Below are 18,707 nucleotides of genomic sequence, written 5' to 3'. Positions count from 1 at the left end.
CCCAACGCAGCTGCCGAAAAACAACCCATTATCGGTCGCTTACTGCTAGCAAATTCCTGCACCGATCCACACCAGCATACCACGAGAAAATACGCCCATTTCCTAATGCTTTACGTGTGCGTTTTTGCGAGGCCATTCCCCAACGCATCTACCGAAAAATAACCCATTATCGGTCGCTTACTGCTAGCAAATTCCTGCACCGATCCATACCAGCAAACCACGAGAAAATACGCCCATTTCCTAATGCTTTCCGTGTGCGTTTTTGCCAGACCAATGCCCAACGCAGCTGCCGAGAAATAACCCATTATCGGTCGCTTACTGCTAGCAAATTCCTGCACCGATTTATGCCAGCATACCGCGAGAAAATACGACAATTTCCTAATGCTTTTCGTGTGCGTTTTTGCCAGACCGATCTCCAGCGCATGTATGAAAAAACAACACATTATCGGTCGCTTACTGCTAGCAGATTAATGCACCGAATCATGCCAGCATACCACGAGAAAATATGCCCATTTCCTAATGCTTACCGTGTGCGTATTTGCAGACCGATTCCCAATGCAGCGTTGGCCGTATTTTCTCGTGGTATGCTGGTGTGGATCGGTGCAGGAATTTGCTAGCAGTAAGCGACCGATAATGGGTTGTTTTTCCGTAGATGCTTTGGGGATCGGTCTGGCAAATACGCACAAGGAAAGCATTAGGAAATTGTCGCATTTTCTCGTGGTATGCTGGCATAAATCGGTGCAGGAATGTGCTAGCAGTAAGCGACTGATAACTAGTTCTTCTGCTTCTCTTTTTGTAACTACTTTTTGATGAGTGCCGTTTTAAGCCAAAATTATTGGGCGTGTCGAATAAAACGAATTACTTGTGTATGTTTCAAGCGAATATGCTTGCACACTCTTGGTAACGATTGGTAACGGTCACCACAATTAAAAGCAAAGCTAATAAAATTAAATTAAATGATAGAACACTGAAATAAATTTTAGCGAATATAATAAAATACAATTAACTTTATTGAGTTTGCTGAAATAAAATGTTCTTAAATTGAATTTCATGTATTATTATTTGCGTTATTTTAATTTGCTTGAAATTAATTGAATTAAATATTGTTTGCTATATTTATTTGACACAGATGTCATTCGACACTCGGTCATTCGGTCGTGTTAATTGATAAGCTAATAGAATGAAATATAATTAAATTCAGTTACGTAAAATAAAATTTGCATTTTTAAAGTTTGTTTCAGGTCAACGCTTTAGCAAATGTTGATGTTCTATGGAAATGCAAATTGATTCTTATTAAACGCGATCACGAGCCTTCTCGAACCTACAGACCTTCAACTGCACGTAGGCGGGTGTTACTGTGTGGCACACTCGGAATACGCCCGAAGTGCTTGAATACCTCCCGCACGGAACGCTTGTGCTACATCAACACTGTACTTCTTTGATACGCTGATCCACTGAACACGAAGTCAAAAAAATGTAGAGAAGCCCTGCGTCCACTTACAAATGAATGTAAATTATCGACATAAAAACGCAAAAAGCGTAGATTTGATTTCCTCCGACTGAGGTTAAATTAAAGGTTAAAATTCTGCTGATTAAAACAACGTATTGTAGCAATTCGCTTAAGGCAAAAACCATGCCCATAACAGAAACAACACCCAGCTCTAGGCGAGGAACTTTTTAATAATGTAAACAAACCCCAAAAGATAAAACATTTCTTTAAAAAAACACGGAGTTCTGCTTGTCTGAAAGATCAGGGAGAACTAATCAAACGTGTAGGTTTTGCCAACGTTTTTCAGAATGCGCTGTCGAGCCAAATCGATCACACGATGAGCGCACACGGTCAGCTTCGCAATTTACAGCATGTGTACATAGTTGGTAACCAGGCCGATCACAACAGCTATCGATTTTTCATCCCGGACGGCCAGCTTCACCAATAGTCCAACACGTTGATTGAGTAACAACAGCAATGGTTCATTCGGCTTATGAACAGACGACGCATGACGAGCTTGTTGCATTCCTTGTTTAGGACGGTACAGGAAACGGTTCAGCTAAAAATTAAATGAATGACCGATTAATCCCTGAGAGATCAAGGAGAGCTTGTGAAACGTAAACAATTTGCCACCGTTCTTCACAATGCGCTGTCGAGCCAAATCGATCACACAATGAGCGCACACGTTCAGCTTCGCAATTTACATCATGCGGCTATCGTTTTCTTATCCTTGATATGCGGTTTCACCTACAAAGCAACAGGATGTACGAGTGACATCAGTGTCGAATGACATCTGTGTCGAGTGACATCTGTGTCAAATGAATATAGCAAACAATATTTAATTCAATTAATTTCAAGCAAATTGAAATAACGCAAATGATATTACATGAAATTAAATTTAAAAACATTCTATTTCAGCAAACTCAAAAAAATTAATTGTATTTTATTATATTCGCTAAAATTTATTTCAGTGTTCTTTCATTTAATTTAATTTTATTAGCTTTGCTTTTAATTGTGGTGACCGTTACCAATCGTTAGCAAGAGTGCGCAGGCGTATGCGCCCGAAACACAAACAAATAATACGCTTTATACGATACGCCCAATAATTTTGGCTTAGCACGGCACTCATGAAAAAGTAGTTACAAAAAGAGAAGCAGAAGAACTCGTTATCAGCCGCTTACTGCTAGCAGATTCCTGCACCGATCTATGCCAGCATACCACGATAAAATACGCCCATTTCCTAATGCTTTCCGTGTGCGTATTTGCCAGACCGATCCCCAGCGCATCTACGAAAAAACAACACATTATCGGTCGCTTACTGCTAGCAAATTCCTGCACCGATCCACACCAGCATACCACGAGAAAATACGCCCATTTCCTAATGCTTTCCGTGTGCGTTTTTGCCAGACCAATGCCCAACGCAGCTATCGAAAAATAACCCATTATCGGTCGCTTACTGCTAGCAAATTCCTGCACCGATTTATGCCAGCATACCACGAGAAAATACGCCCATTTCCTAATGCTTTCCGTGTGCGTATTTGCCAGACCAATGCCCAACGCAGCTGCCGAAAAATAACCCATTATCGGTCGCTTACTGCTAGCAAATTCCTGCACCGATTTATGCCAGCATACCACGAGAAAATTCGACCATTTCCTAATGCTTTCCGTGTGCGTATTTGCCAGACCGATCCCCAGCGCATCTACGAAAAAACAACACATTATCGGTCGCTTACTGCTAGCAAATTCCTGCACCGATTTATGCCAGCATACCACGAGAAAATACGCCCATTTCCTAATGCTTTCCGTGTGCGTATTTGCCAGACCGATCCCCAAAGCATCTACGGAAAAACAACACATTATCGGTCGCTTACTACTAGCAAATTCCTGCACCGATTTATGCCAGCATACCACGAGAAAATACGCCAATTTCCTAATGCTTTCCGTGTGCGTATTTACAAGACCGATCCCTAACGCATCTACGAAAAAAACAACACATTATCGGTCGCTTACTGCTAGCAAATTTCTGCACCGATTTATGCCAGCATACCACGAGAAAATACGCCCATTTCTTAATGCTTTCCGTGTGCGTATTTGCAAGACCGATCCCCAACGCATGTACGAAAAAACAACACATTATCGGTCGCTTACTGCTAGCAAATTTCTGCACCGATTCATACCAGCATACCACGAGAAAATACGTCCATTTCCTAATGCTTTCCGTGTGCGTATTTGCCACACTAATCCCCAGCGCATCTACGGAAAAACAACACATTATCAGTCGCTTACTGCTAGCAAATTTCTGCACCGATTTATGCCAGCATACCACGAGAAAATACGCCCATTTCCTAATGCTTTCCGTGTGCGTATTTGCCAGACCAATGCCCAACGCAGCTGCCGAAAAATATCCCATTATCGGTCGGTTACTGCTAGCAAATTTCTGCACCGATTCATACCAGCATACCACGAGAAAATACGCCCATTTCCTAATGCTTACCGTGTGCGTATTTGCAAGACCGATCCCCAACGCATCTACGGAAAAACAACACATTATCGGTCGCTTACTGCTAGCAAATTCCTGCACCGATTTATGCCAGCATACCACGAGAAAATACGCCCATTTCCTAATGCTTTCCGTGTGCGTATTTGCCAGACCAATGCGCAACGCAGCTGCCGAAAAACAACACATTATCGGTCGGTTACTGCTAGCAAATTTCTGCACCGATTCATACCAGCATACCACGAGAAAATACGCCCATTTCCTAATGCTTTCCGTGTGCGTATTTGCAAGACCGATCCCTAAAGCATCGACGAAAAAACAACACATTATCGGTCGCTTACTACTAGCAAATTCCTGCACCGATTTATGCCAGCATACCACGAGAAAATACGCCCATTTCCTAATGCTTTCCGTGTGCGTATTTACAAGACCGATCCCTAACGCATCTACGGAAAAACAACACATTATCGGTCGCTTACTGCTAGCAAATTCCTGCACCGATCCATACCAGCATACCACGAGAAAATACGCCCATTTCCTAATGCTTACCGTGTGCGTATTTGCAAGACCGTTCCCTAACGCATCTACGAAAAAAACAACACATTATCGGTCGCTAACTGCTAGCAAATTCCTGCACCGATTTATGCCAGCATACCACGAGAAAATACGACAATTTCCTAATGCTTTCCGTGTGCGTATTTGCCAGACCGATCTCCAGCGCATCTATGAAAAAACAACACATTATCGGTGGCATACTGCTAGCAGATTCATGCACCGAATCATGCCAGCATACCAGGAGAAAATACGACCAATTCCTAATGTTTACCGTGCGCGTATTTGCCAGACCAATCCCCAATGCGTCTACCGTAATAAAACCCATTAATAGTGGCTTATTGCTAGCAGAATGCTGCACCGATCCATACCAGCATACCACGAGAAAATAAGGCCATTTCCTAATGCTTTCCGTGTGCGTTTTTGCCACAAGAATCCCCAGCGCATCTACGGAAAAACAACACATTATCGGTCGCTTACTGCTAGCAAATTCCTGCACCGATCCACACCAGCATACCACGAGAAAATACGCCCATTTCCTAATGCTTTACGTGTGCGTTTTTGCCAGACCAATACCCAACGCATCTACCGAAAAATAACCCATTATAGGTCGCTTACTGCTAGCAAATTTCTGCACCGATTTATGCCAGCATACCACGAGAAAATACGCCCATTTCCTAATGCTTTCCGTGTGCGTATTTGCAAGACCGATTCCCAAAGCATCTACGGAAAAACCACACATTATCGGTCGCTTACTGCTCGCAAATTACTGCACCGATCCATACCAGCATACCACGAGAAAATACGCCCATTTCCTAATGCTTTACGTGTGCGTATTTGCAAGACCGATCCCCAACGCATCTACGGAAAAACAACACATTATCAGTCGCTTACTGCAAGCAGATTCATGCACTGAATCATGCCAGCATACCACGAGAAAATACGCCCATTTCCTAATGCTTTCCGTGTGCGTATTTGCAAGACCGATCCCCAACGCATCTACGGAAAAACAACACATTATCGGTCGCTTACTACTAGCAAATTTCTGCACCGATTTATGCCAGCATACCACGAGAAAATACGCCCATTTCCTAATGCTTTCCGTGTGCGTATTTGCCAGACCGATCCCCAACGCATCTACGGAAAAACAACACATTATCGGTCGCTTACTGCTAGCAGATTCATGCACCGATCCATACCAGCAAACCACGAGAAAATACGCCCATTTCTTAATGCTTTCCGTGTGCGTATTTGCCAGACCAATGCCCAACGCAGCTGCCGAAAAATAACCCATTATCGGTCGCTTACTGCTAGCAAATTCCTGCACCGATTTATGCCAGCATACCACGAGAAAATACGCCCATTTCCTAATGCTTTTCGTGTGCGTTTTTGCCAGACCGATCTCCAGCGCATCTATGAAAAAACAACACATTATCGGTCGCATACTGCCAGCAGATTCATGCACCGAATCATGCCAGCATACCACGAGAAAATACGACCAATTCCTAATGCTTACCGTGCGCGTATTTGCCAGACCAATGCCCAATGCAGCGTTGGCCGTATTTTCTCGTGGTATGCTGGTGTGGATCGGTGCAGGAATTTGCTAGCAGTAAGCGACCGATAATGGGTTGTTTTTCCGTAGATGCGCTGGGCATTGGGCTGGCAAATACGCACGCTTTAGGAAATGGCCGCATTTTCTCGTGGTATGCTGGCATAAATCGGTGCAGGAATCTGCTAGCAGTAAGCGACCGATAATGGGTTGTTTTTCCGTAGATACGTTGGGCATTTGTCTGGCAAATACACACACGGAAAGCATTAGGAAATTGTCGCATTTTCTCGTGGTATGCTGGCATAAATCGGTGCAGGAATGTGCTAGCATTAAGCGACTGATAACTAGTTCTTCTGCTTCTCTTTTTGTAACTACTTTTTCATGAGTGCCGTGTTAAGCCAAAAGTATTGGGCGTGTCGTATAAAGCTAATTACTTGTTTATGTTTCAAGCGCATATGCTTGTACACTCTTGGTAACGATTGGTAACGGTCACCACAATTAAAAGCAAAGCTAATAAAATTAAATTAAATGAAAGAACATTGAAATAAATTTTAAGGAATACAATTAAATTTAATTCATTTCACTGAATTTGCTAAAATCCAATGTTTTTGAATTGTAGATGCGTTGGGGATCGGTCAGGCAAATACGCACACGAAAAGCATTAGGAAATGGCCGTATTTTCTCGTGGTATGCTGGTATGGATCGGTGCAGGAATTTGCTAGAAGTAAGCGACCGATAATGTGTTGTTTTTCCATAGATGCGTTGGGGATCGGTCTGGCAAATACGCACACGGTAAGCATTAGGAAATGGCCGTGTTTTCCCGTGGTATGCTGGTATGGATCGGTGCAGGAATCTGCTAGCAGTAAGCGACCGATAATGTGTGATTTTTCCGTAGATGCGTTGGGGATCGGTCAGCCAAATACGCACACGGAAAGCATTAGGAAACGGCCGTATTTTCTCGTGGTATGCTGGTATGGGTCGGTGTAGGAATCTGCTAGCAGTAAGCGACCGATAATGTGTGGTTTTTCCGTAGATGCATTGGGGATCGGTCTGGCAAATACGCACACGGTAAGCATTAGGAAATGGCCGTATTTTCTCGTGGTATGCTGGCATGGATCGGTGCAGGAATCTGCTAGCAGTAAGCGATCGATAAAGGGTGGTTTTTCGGTAGATGCGTAGGGGATTGGTCTGGCAAATACGCACACGGAAAGCATTAGGAAATTGGCGTATTTTCTCGTGGTATGCTGGCATGATTCGGTGCAGGAATCAGCTAGCAGTAAGCGACCGATAATGGGATATTTTTCGGTAGATGTGTTGGGGATCGGTCTTGCAAATACGCACACGGTAAGCATTAGGAAATGGGCGTATTTTGCCGTGGTATTTTCGCATGGATCGGTGCAGGAATCTGCTAGCAGTAAGCGACCGATAATGTGTGGTTTTTCCGTAGATGCATTGGGGATCGGTCTGGCAAATACGCACACGGTAAGCATTAGGAAATGGCCGTATTTTCCCGTGGTATTTTCGCATGGATCGGTGCAGGAATCTGCTAGCAGTAAGCGACCGATAATGTGTGGTTTTTCCGTAGATGCATTGGGGATCGGTCTGGCAAATACGCACACGGTAAGCATTAGGAAATGGCCGTATTTTCCCGTGGTATTTTCGCATGGATCGGTGCAGGAATCTGCTAGCAGTAAGCGACCGATAATGTGTTGTTTTTCCGTAGATGCGCTGGGGATCGGTCTGGCAAATACGCATACGGAAAGCATTAGGAAATGGCCATGTTTTCCCGTGGTATGCTGGCATGGATTGGTGCAGGAATTTGCTAGCAGCAAGCGACCGATAATGTGTGATTTTTCCGTAGATGCGTTGGGGATCGGTCAGCCAAATACGCACACGGAAAGCATTAGGAAATGTCCGTATTTTCTCGTGGTATGCTGGCATGATTCGGTGAAGGAATCTGCTAGCAGTAAGCGATCGATAATGGGTTGTTTTTCGATAGATGCGTTGGGGATTGGTCTAGGAAAAGGGCGTGTTTTCCCGTGGTATGCTGGTATGGATCGGTGTAGGAATTTGCTAGCAGTAGGCGACCGATAATGTGTTGTTTTTCCGTAGATGCGTTGGGAATCGATCTGGCAAATACATACACGGTTAGCATTAGGAAATGGCCGTATTTTCTCGTGGTATGCTGGCATGGATCGGTGCAGGAATTTGCTAGCAGTAAGCGACCGATAATGGGTGGTTTTTCGGTAGATGCGTAGGGGATTGGTCAGGCAAATGCGCACACGGAAAGCATTAGGAAATGGCCGTATTTTCTCGTGGTATGCTGGCATGGATCGGTGCAGGAATTTGCTAGCAGTAAGCGACCGATAATGTGTTGTTTTTCCGTAGATGCGTTAGGGATTGGTCTGGCAAATACGCACAAGGTAAGCATTAGGAAATGGCCGTATTTTCTCGTGGAATTTGCTAGCAGTAAGCGACCGATAATGTGTGGTTTTTCCGTAGATGCGTTAGGGATTGGTCCGGCAAATACGCACACGGTAAGCATTAGGAAATGGCCGTGTTTTCTCGTGGTATACTGGTATGAATTGGTGCATGATTCTGCTAGCAGTAAGCGAGCAATAATGGGTTGTTTTTCCGTAGATGCGTTGGGGTTCGGTATGGCAAATACGCACACGGAAAGCATTAGGAAATGGCCGTATTTTCTCGTGGTATGCTGGCATGGATCGGTGCAGGAATTTGCTAGCAGTAAGCGACCGATAATGTGTTGTTTTTCCGTGTACGTATTTGCCAGACCAATCCCCAACGTATCTACCGAAAAACAACACATCGGGATGTGGATTAAGTGGCCGCGGTGGTCGCCGTATTCGCAAGTGTATAAAATCAGAACTATTTTCTAAATCAGAACTCTTCTATTCGAAAATCAGAGCTATAACCAAGCATTTCGCAGGGGCTGCGTTGTCTTTACCGCTTATGGACTCACACTTTCGGTTAGGGCCCTCGGAAGTGTAAATCCGCCACTGATCATTTGTAGAAAATTTCCCGGTCTTCTGATACATTCGACGTTGCATTCTTGTTTTACGTGCATGGTCCTCCGAGCTCTAACGAAACACGGACCTCTAAAACCATAAGTGATGACCAGAGGCCTACAAGGTCATCAGAAAGTAAATACAATGTTACTTGTTTCAAATTCGATGTCACGGATATATTTCACGAAGATAACACATCACGTAACTGATGTACGATGACACATAATTTTATTTAGTACAAAAAAAGTGTTGATTTGCTACTAAATTAGTGGTTTGCTTAAGCATACAAACACGTAATCATTTCACTCAGTTCTCGAGGAAGGACACAAAGTCGGTTAATCTGTGCAGCTGCGCTTCCGAGCTAACAACAATCGGCTTCTCATCGATGGTTCGCTTCGGTATTATTAATCGTGGATATGGTCCGGGAGTTATGTCCCAGTTGAGAGATTTGCAAGTATCCTCGACCATGTCCGGCGTTTGATTGGTCATTTCAGCAAACACGTTCTCGAAGATGGAACTGTACGCACGTCCAATAAGTGTGATTGTTTCCTGTTGAAATTTCTCTTTAAGCTCAAACATCAATTCCGACACGTGTTTGGACCAGTCATGATTCATGGCTTTATAAAATCCTGCCGTATTGTTGTTCCACAGCGCAACGTACACTTTGTACATCTGGTCGAGTTCCAAATTCCCTGTTTTCAAGTTTTGTGGGATCCGTTTCCATAAAAACCGAGCACTTGCACTGCAACCGAAATAGGATATGAATTTATTAACTAGTTGGCTAGCAATGATTTGGAATAAAGTATACTTACAGATCATTCTGGTAAAGGTAAGCAGCAAATAGTTCCGAATACAGCTGAATGGATACGATTCCGCCGGGTGCCTACAGCAAATGAAACATCAGTGTCATTTATGGTGATATCCACTCGGCAGCCCGAATACGTACCTCTAGCTCGTGTTTCTCTAATAATAGGATTAATTGTCCTATCTTTTCCGAGAGCATTTCTGTATAGTCTTTTTTTATTTAAGATTAATTACAAAGAATTTCACCAGAACCTTGAGACAATTTTAATTGTTTATTTATTTTAGCGAAAAGCGTTTCGATTTTGACAGTAAATGTCAAACTAGATCCATGCAACAACGCTTCGTTCCGACGGCCAACTGAATTCGTCAGCATATATGAAATCGATCTTTTTTTCACAAATTTAGAAAGCTAGCAAGCAGATTATGTTAACTGTAGAATAAATTGGTTTGAGTATCTCGAAACTTCACTTTCAGCATAGATATATTCATAGTTTTTTATTCAGGGCAAAGCGAATTTTTCATTCAGGCGAAAATAGTTCTGGCGAAAAACAAACGTCATGATGCGGCGTCCTGGCAACAGTGGTCAAACCCACGCAGCATTTAATCATGATAGTTTTCGATTATTTTCCTCAAAAATCCTATCAAATGGGTTTCTTGTTCTTCTGATGGCCAAACTTATCCTTAAAAATCACTCCCTCTGAATAATACTTCGTTGCCGTGCTCTTATCTGCTGATATTTTGATTGATTTCTAATTTTAATTCTCAATGTGTGACATTTTGCAAGAACACTTTGGTTTGCCCATCCCTGTAAACTGTCAACACAGTAATACAAAAAAAGTACAACACAAGAAAGCTTGTTCTTTTGGATGCAGAATTTTCCTTGTCAATTGCGATTGGATTCGCGTAACCTTCGGTTTTTCTTTTTAGTTCTGCCCCGTCTTTGGTGCGAGAGGACAATCAAGTGTGCAGGCAAAAAAGCGCGACACATAAAAGTTAAGCCTCGGTTCAAGAGAAGAACGCATCCCAGAGAAGCATCACCGCTGCTATCGCGCTCAGTTGATGCTGCGATAAAAATTGGTGCAAAGAAAGGGAAAAAATACGTTTAGGAAGGGTAAGCGTTTACAATTGTACACAATAGTCCGTCTGTGGTGGTTTACGGTAACATTCGAACTTACTAAAGCGAAAATAAATTGAAACCTTTCATAAAGCGTGTACTTGTGTTGATACGTAGGGAAGGATTGTGACAAGGAAGGGTGCCGCAACAACCATGTCAACAAAAATTAATGAGGAGGAATCGTCCTCCCATCTGGATGAGGGTGATATTCCGGACGAGTTTATCGATGAAGTTTGTATTCACACCGTTGCGCCAGATGCACATCGAATTCAGTAGTGCTAATTCTTTCTGTTGGTCGTTCGTCTACAGGATGCAGACAAATTGGGATACTTTCCGGGCAAAACGATCACACTGCAAATGTTGTTAGGCGCGAACGTTCTACAGCCCGGCAAAGGTGCCATGACGATTGAATATCTGGTACGAAATTTGATTCTATTGCAATGATCTTCAATGTCTCCACTAATGCTTGGGGGAAATGCCTCTCTAATACGAATGGTGTTTTATTTTATTGACAGGGCCAAAAGTTCGTCGGTGATTTATTGGCGGACGGAAAAATCAAATCCCAAGAAACCGAAACCATTTTCTGTTCGCCGAGCGCTTGGGCCATCTACTGCAAGCGTATAATCAACCCGGACAAAAAGTCTGGCTGTGGATGGGCTTCGGTCAAGTACAAGGGTCGCAAGCTGGACGCGTACAAAGCAGCGTACTATAAGAAACAGCAGAAGGAACGCGATCAGAAAGATGAATTACCGAGTGAAGGTGCTAGCGAAGTGGATTAGTGTATGGTAACATACGGTCTAAACGGGTGGTTTCAATATTTTACTTACAGACCCAGTAGAGGAGTTAGAAGAAGATAAAACGTTCATGGAACCACCACCGGCTAGACGAAACATGGTTTCGCATAACGCAATCAGCAATCGCAATATCATGCAGTAAGTGTGTTCTTTTACTTCCAAAATGTTGATTTTACAATGAATCATTGCACTCGTGGTTTTCCCTAACAGCGATTCAAATACACTCATCGAGGCGGTTCCATTCACTGCAATCGGTAAGATGCAACCGTTTCTAGTGACAGTGAGCACTTCAACGTTGCTCGTAATGGATTTTCATTGCCATCTAACTAACTACGAAGTGTGCGGATATCTCGGGGGAACTTGGGACATAAATGCGCACAACCTATCTATTACCCATGCCTTCCCGTGTCGGAACACGCGACATGATCGTGACAAGGCAGCTCTCTGTGAATTACAAATTCAGAAGCTAATGATAAAGAAAAACATCAATTTGGTCGGTTGGTACCATTCGCATCCACGCTTCCCGGTGCAACCAACGTTGCGCGACTGTGACGCACAGCTAGATTATCAGATACGGATGCGTGGACCCACCGAAGCATCTTATATTCCCTGTATCGGATTCATCTGTTGTAAGTGGTTGTAATGAGCGACCCAAAAAATCAAGCTTATTCATGATACTTGCTATTGTCATTCGCAGCTCCCTATGATGATCAGAACACTGCCCTAGAGTCTAATGTTATGTCGTTTTGGGTAATGCCGCCTCCTGAGAATCGCCCGGCAGAGTACGGTCGTCCGATGCTGATGTCTTACACGCTTGTACAGGACGAAACTCTTTCCGAGGACGTAAAGGAAGAGATGATGCTTACCGTCGATTACTATAAACAATTCAAACGGGAGCTGATTAACTTCCAGTCTATCTACATCAATGACGTCTCATACATCGAAAAGTTACGAAAATCCCTCACACCTCGCTTACCACGCGATTCCACTTCGGGTCATTTTTGGAACTGGATCCGAGAGTTGCTTGGGCTTGAAGCGGAGGATATCCCGGAGGTGGTCATTATACCGGATCCGCTACCACCTCCGCCAGTTTCATTGTCGGAACACCACCATCCGGATGGTTCGAAAGGAAACGACGATGTGACGATTGTCTCTACAACTCCCGCCTCCAATCAGACCCAACCAGTAGTAGTTAACTTGGTGCACAGTGCGGAGGAAAGCAGCATTACCACAGAAACGAAAAACGACGACGATTTCGATGGTGCGTCCGAGATGGGCGATTCCGATGTGATCTCGCTAAAAGACGATGATGGCAAACCGACCGGACCTTCCATCGCCGTACCGAGTTTGCAAGCTCAATTGAAACGCCCGTCTGGTTTGAATATGACACCCTCGCCACTGTCCAGCTCACTTGTGGTGCTTCCAACAAATATTAATCAAACGGGCAATAATGGTGGACCGCATGCAACCCAAACTATCTCTACCAATCTTAGCATGAACAGTGGTGCGAGTGCCGGAATAGCCAACAATCATTTGCATCAGCAGCAACCGTCTGGGCAGCCAGGACATATACTTCCGATAGGAGCTTCAAATTCTCTGAACACAACTAACTCTTCATCGCCACGCGATAGTCCAATTACGATACCTTCAAACTCGGCAAGTCCAGCCAAATTTGAAATGCCCGTCCGAGCTAGTCCGTCCCCAGCAAAATCGGACACTTCGTCGTGTCGCAGCCGCACCCGTAATTCTCCCGCACCGAGCCCGGGTAAGCTATCGATTAGTGACATTCTCGGTAGTGCGGCCTCTGCCGGAGGTAATCGAGGAAGCCCTACCCTTAGTTCACTTATCGGACCGGCTGGTGGCTCCGGGGGATCTGCCAGCGGACCAGGTAGTGCTGGCAACATTCACGATCTATATGCAGCTACGTTCGCCTCTCTCGGTAGTGCACTTCCTTCCAATTTGTTGCCTCAGGATTATGCCGTACTATTTGGACAGGGTTCGGGTGGACAGCAAGGTGGCAAGACACAGCGTGGAGACGAATACGGATTATCCGCATTGACGGCACTAGCACAGGTAGCTGCAGCGTCTGGTCTGTCTAATTCGCAGATCAACGAAACGTTGCTGCATAGCTTAAATCGTAGTATATCGTCAAAAGCGGGTGGTTCCAGTGTTACATCATCTGCTGCGCAGGCGGCCTCCACCATCACGTCTAACAGCAACTCATCGGTGTCGACAGCCATGCTCGGCGGTGCGGTAGGTGCTAATTCCTCCTCTGTATTGCCACCTATACCGAACATGAAAGAATTTATGCAGCAGCTCGAGAAAGGCAATCTCAGTCTTTTTATGCAATCGCAATACGGTAATCCGCTGGTCGGCATGGCCGGAATAACTTCCGGCGGTCCTAGTACTCCCGGTGCAAATACTAGCACTGGAACTGGATCCGGTGGAAGTCCTAGCACTGGTAAATTGGGCCGCACCGGTGGGAAATCTCGCTCGAAAGCGAATCAACTGCAACAGCAACAACAGGCAGCAGCGGCAGCAGCAGTAGCCGCCCAACAGCAACTACAGCAAGCACAGCAAGCACTTTTGCAGCACCAGTCGATGATGGAGTATGCCGATTTCTCGTCCAAATTTGACCAGGGAAAGCTGGCCGATTTAATGAAATCGCCTGAATACTCCCAAATGTTGTTGCAACAAGCTCAAGCGCTTGAGAATCTTGGTAGTGAAATTTCCATCATCAAGAAACCATCGTCGGGCTCGTCAAAGAGCAATTCCAATTCGAAAGATCAAACGGGCAGCCAGATGGGTACGGGTTCGTCTGGTGGTTCATTGATGTCGAGTTCAAATTCAAGCGTAAAAAAGGAAGCAGCTGCCAATGAACTAATCGGAAAGCTTCGGACTATTTTCTCCACGGACGCCTATTTACCGCCCGTACCGACTACTGCCGATATCAATCTGCTTGTGGAACAATCGCAAAAGCATCCAGTGGTGCAACAGATTCTTAACTCTGGCAACGTGGACGACATTCAAGTGCTTCTCAAGGCACAATCGCTCTCTAACAATCAGCTCGATTTTGCTGCCTTTTTAGGACACAACGGTGGAGGATCCGGAGGAGGTTCGGGCACGAATGGGAACACAGCACTAAATCTTGGTATGCTGGGCGCTGGTAGTACAGGTTGTTCCTCCGACGGACCATCATCATCGGTCAAATCGTCGTCTTCCGGTATGAAAGGTGGGGCAGGAGGAGCAATGGGAAGCGTTGCTGCTGGTTTAAAAGATGGTGATATGACAGCAGCGGCCGCAGCAGCAGCCGCGATAAATCCGTACCTTGCCGTACCCAATCTGTCTGCCCTATTCGAACCGATTCAGCGCATGGGCAGTTCGGGTGGTGGTAAACCAGGCGGCAAGAGCGATAAAGCGTCGAAGGCAGCTTCTGCAGCCGCAGCCGCGGCGGCCGCAGCGGCAGCAGCTGTTAGCGGAGGCTCTCTCACCAATCCGGCCGATATGCTTAACAGTTTGTTCGCATCGGCGGTTGGAGCAGCTGGAGGCGCACAACCAAGTGCGGCGGACATGAACGCATTGCTCTACAGTCAGGCGGCCGCAGCAGCCGCCGTAGCGGGTGGTAAGGGTGTACCAGATTTGAACTTATTGTTCGGTTGTGGTGGTAGTGGTGCCGGAATTCCAAGCTCCAATTCAGCTACATCTTCGCCGGGAGGCGGTAGCTCAGGAACAGCGGGACAAATGGGAACAGTTGGAACGGGTGGTTCCGGTGGAACTAATGCCGGTGCAAAATCTGCTTCAGCAGCCGCGGCAGCAGCTGCAGCAGCCGGTCTGGACTATCTTTCTATGTTCCCGAACTTCTCAGCGGCTGCAACCAAAATGCCCGACATGTCTGCGCTGTTCGCGCAGGATAAATACGAAATACCAGACCCACTGTCGAAAGCAACGCTCGAGGCAAACAACATGTATTTGGCCCCGTCCGCATCGCTTCTTAAATTGCACCAGGATGCGTTCAACTCGATGCTGATGAAACCACCGAAATCGTCAGCCTCATCGACTGCTTCTTCGGCAGGTAAAATCGAAACTCCACCACTGCCATCAACGGGGCAAGGAACAGTAGCTTCCCTCATTCCCTCACCCGGTTCAGGTTTAACACTAAACAAGTCAGCCAGCAGTCGTGAAAGTCCATCCCTCAGCACTGGTGGAAGCGGTCAAAGTTCAAAGTACAATTTCTCTGCCGTTGATCTGGCCGTTTCGAGTGTCGTACCACTAGCAGCCAGCTCACCACTCGGCGCTGCTGCAGCTGATCTTTCGAAGAAATCGTCTTCCCAAACACCGCCGATCGATATGTCACGATCATCCCCAGCCATCGCGGGAACAACAGCGGGTAGCGGAACGGAAACGACATCACCTAGCAGCGTAAGTGGAAGTATAATACAGCCACCTTACAAAAAGCGTATGGAGTTCGCATCAATCGCGGATCTTGTCGCAGCGCCACCTGCAAAAATGCCGAAAATGTCAACTGAGAATCTGGATCCATGATGGAGGGTCAATGAGAAATGAACAGCGTTATCTGCAATCAGGAAGGAAGAACTCGATTGATGCAAAAACCTGCTCCAAATTGAAGGATAATTGAAGGAGTCTCGCAGCCGCACATTCACCGCTTCTCTTAAAAGCACTATTTATTACCCATATTGGAAGGCAAGAAAGGAGATTGGGTATGACTTATTTTACTTAATATTTTTTACCCAGAGACGAAGGTGTGATGAAGGATGAAATGAAAAAGCAGATAGATATGTATATCATTAGAAGAGATGCTACCACGTTCATAGCGTCAGATTGTCTGTATCGTTGTCGTTAGGAACGGTGGTTAGGGTGGATCAGGATGATGGATGGAAGATGGATGGTTAGATTCACATCATTTAATAAAAACAATAATTAGTTTGAGGAAACGGAAATGTGTTAGTGAACATGAATCTCATCATGAAGAAATGCAATCATTTCAATCGATGAGTACATGCATAAGTAAAAAGATATTACACACACACATTATATATATATACTGAGAATCTGGATCCATGATGAGGGGTCAATGAGAAATGAACAGCGTTTAACTACAATCTGGAAGGAAGAACTCGATTGGTGCAAAACCAATCATCAATCATATAAACCATTTATATATATAAATGTATGTATCGAGGAGCAGTGTAGTGGAAGAAAATTTGTTCGATTAATTTTGAAAAAATGGCAAACGAAAAACTTAACGAAACAGTAGTGCAGAGTAAACATTACAAATAAATAGTCCCTCCAAGGGTCACATACAATGATACACAAATTTGTTAGGTAAGAGAAAAATTGGCTCGCCTAGCTTGACAAATAATAGCGTACGCTTTCCATCATGTATGGAACCATCGTAAACCAGCGCTAGGTGAAGTGCTAGGATGATATATTAACCATAATCTTTAATTGCATGTTGCGAGCCTGTGAGATTTTGTTCCAATGGAATTACACCCTTGCCACCAATTTCAGCAACCATCTGTTGGAGCGACTTAAGTATTAGAAGAATAACAATAAATGCATTGATAGTATTTTATGTGTGATCGCAAGATTCATCGGCGTTTTTCTGTTTCGTTACCATCTGAAATGAATCCTTACAGAGATTGTAATTCAGATGTATTTCTCTTTCCATGCCTGAAAGAATCAGCCGGTGCGCAATCAGCTACACGATCGGGAGGAGGTTCGGGCACGAATGGAAACACAGCACTAAATCTTGGTATGCTGGGCAGCAGTGGTACAGATAGTTCCTCCCACGGATCATCATTATCGGTCGAATCGTCATCTTTCGGTATGAAAGGTGGGAATCAGAAGCGTTGTTGCTGGTTTAAAAGATAGTGACATGGGAGCAGCGGCCGCAGCCATGCACGGATGAATCCGTACCTTGCCGTACCCAATCTGTCTGCCGATTCAGCGCATGGGTAGTTCGGGTGGTGGTAAACCAGGCGGCAAGAGCGACAAAGCATCGAAGGCAGCTGCTGCAGCAGTAGCTGTTAGCGGTGGCTCTCACCAATCCGGCCGATATGCTTAACAGTTTGTTCCCATCGGCGGTTGGAGCAGCTGGAGGCGCATAACCAAGTGCGGTGTACATGAATGTATTGCTCTACAGTCAGGCGTACCTCCTCCGTGGATGTTCTCTTGGGGTTGAAGAATCGTTTCTGGAGGTTTTTACCGGTCGCTTGCGGCAAAACCGAACGGTAGTTAATGTTACCTCTTTGTAGGATACTCTCTTGTTATTTCGCACGATGAAACTGGCCACTTTCTTAGTATTTTGCCGCAGAAAACGGTCAGTTGCATCATTTGAAATATCAAGAGAGCATCCCAGAAAGAGGCAATATTTTTTATGCAATGTTACCTCCAACGTGTACGTTCTCTTGGTGTCGAAGAATCTGTGGCGACCAGAGCGGACTAGTTAGCTAGGACACGAACATGCGGCAAAGCGCTACCTACGACGAAAAACATAAACTTACCAAGGGTGTCCATTTAGGTAGAACAGGGCGAAAACAATAAGGTCCTTGTTTCCAGATGTTCCCAGACAGGAAACCAACCCGACGAACAAAGGGCAATGGAGAACAAGAAAAAATAGAAGAAACGGTTAGGAACATGTCCAGCACAGTATATAAACGGTAGCTTGTCCGTACCAAAAGCCAGGTTAATTTTTGCTAAGAGGAAGGAAGATTAGCCAGCCGACCAACGCCAGAAGGAAGTTCTGGAGTTTTTTACCGGACGATCGTGGCGAAGTTTACGAAAGGAAAAAGACGCGCGATGCTTTTGTACTATGACTTGTTCGAGATAAGTGGTGATAATTATGATGGATGCACTTTTGGT

General features: G+C 45.0%; 4 protein-coding genes across 5 annotated transcripts in view; 2 read left to right on the top strand and 2 right to left on the bottom strand.

The window, feature by feature from the left end:
• Positions 1 to 5,256, top strand: part of LOC125764444 (uncharacterized) — a 38,551-nt gene extending 33,295 nt beyond the window's left edge. Inside the window, exon 3 of the mRNA XM_049428700.1 lies at positions 5,148 to 5,256. The gene's annotated coding sequence lies outside the window, so the exon portion shown is untranslated. The remainder of the gene's footprint in view (positions 1 to 5,147) is intronic.
• A 4,008-nt stretch (positions 5,257 to 9,264) lies between these two features.
• On the bottom strand, positions 9,265 to 10,447 carry LOC125761513 (COP9 signalosome complex subunit 8). Its single transcript, XM_049422709.1, has 3 exons — positions 10,060 to 10,447; positions 9,926 to 9,996; positions 9,265 to 9,855 (listed from the first exon to the last, which is right to left on the bottom strand). Exons 1-3 carry the CDS (start codon positions 10,114 to 10,116, stop codon positions 9,420 to 9,422), a joined length of 564 nt encoding a protein of 187 aa, XP_049278666.1. The 5' UTR covers positions 10,117 to 10,447; the 3' UTR covers positions 9,265 to 9,419.
• Positions 10,448 to 10,737: 290 nt separating this feature from the next.
• LOC125761494 (MPN domain-containing protein CG4751) lies at positions 10,738 to 17,433 on the top strand. 2 transcript variants are annotated; one of them, XM_049422671.1, is made up of 7 exons: positions 10,738 to 11,028; positions 11,149 to 11,262; positions 11,341 to 11,448; positions 11,547 to 11,790; positions 11,861 to 11,963; positions 12,036 to 12,454; positions 12,523 to 17,433. In XM_049422671.1, the coding sequence occupies exons 2-7, from the start codon at positions 11,185 to 11,187 to the stop codon at positions 16,365 to 16,367; spliced, it is 4,797 nt and encodes a 1,598-aa protein (XP_049278628.1). In that variant the 5' UTR covers positions 10,738 to 11,028; positions 11,149 to 11,184; the 3' UTR covers positions 16,368 to 17,433. The 2 variants fall into 2 exon arrangements, with proteins under 2 accessions (XP_049278628.1, XP_049278627.1); XM_049422670.1 differs by having other exon boundaries at positions 11,126 to 11,262.
• On the bottom strand, positions 17,427 to 18,149 carry LOC125761515 (uncharacterized). Its single transcript, XM_049422711.1, has 2 exons — positions 17,763 to 18,149; positions 17,427 to 17,664 (listed from the first exon to the last, which is right to left on the bottom strand). The coding sequence occupies exons 1-2, from the start codon at positions 17,968 to 17,970 to the stop codon at positions 17,477 to 17,479; spliced, it is 396 nt and encodes a 131-aa protein (XP_049278668.1). The 5' UTR covers positions 17,971 to 18,149; the 3' UTR covers positions 17,427 to 17,476.
• Between the last annotated feature and the right edge of the window lie 558 nt (positions 18,150 to 18,707).

Source organism: Anopheles funestus, chromosome 2RL, assembly GCF_943734845.2.
Source record: "Anopheles funestus chromosome 2RL, idAnoFuneDA-416_04, whole genome shotgun sequence".
Taxonomy (NCBI): Eukaryota; Metazoa; Arthropoda; class Insecta; order Diptera; family Culicidae; genus Anopheles; species Anopheles funestus.
Note: the sequence above shows the minus strand (reverse complement) of the source record. Positions and strands in the feature narration are given on the sequence as shown.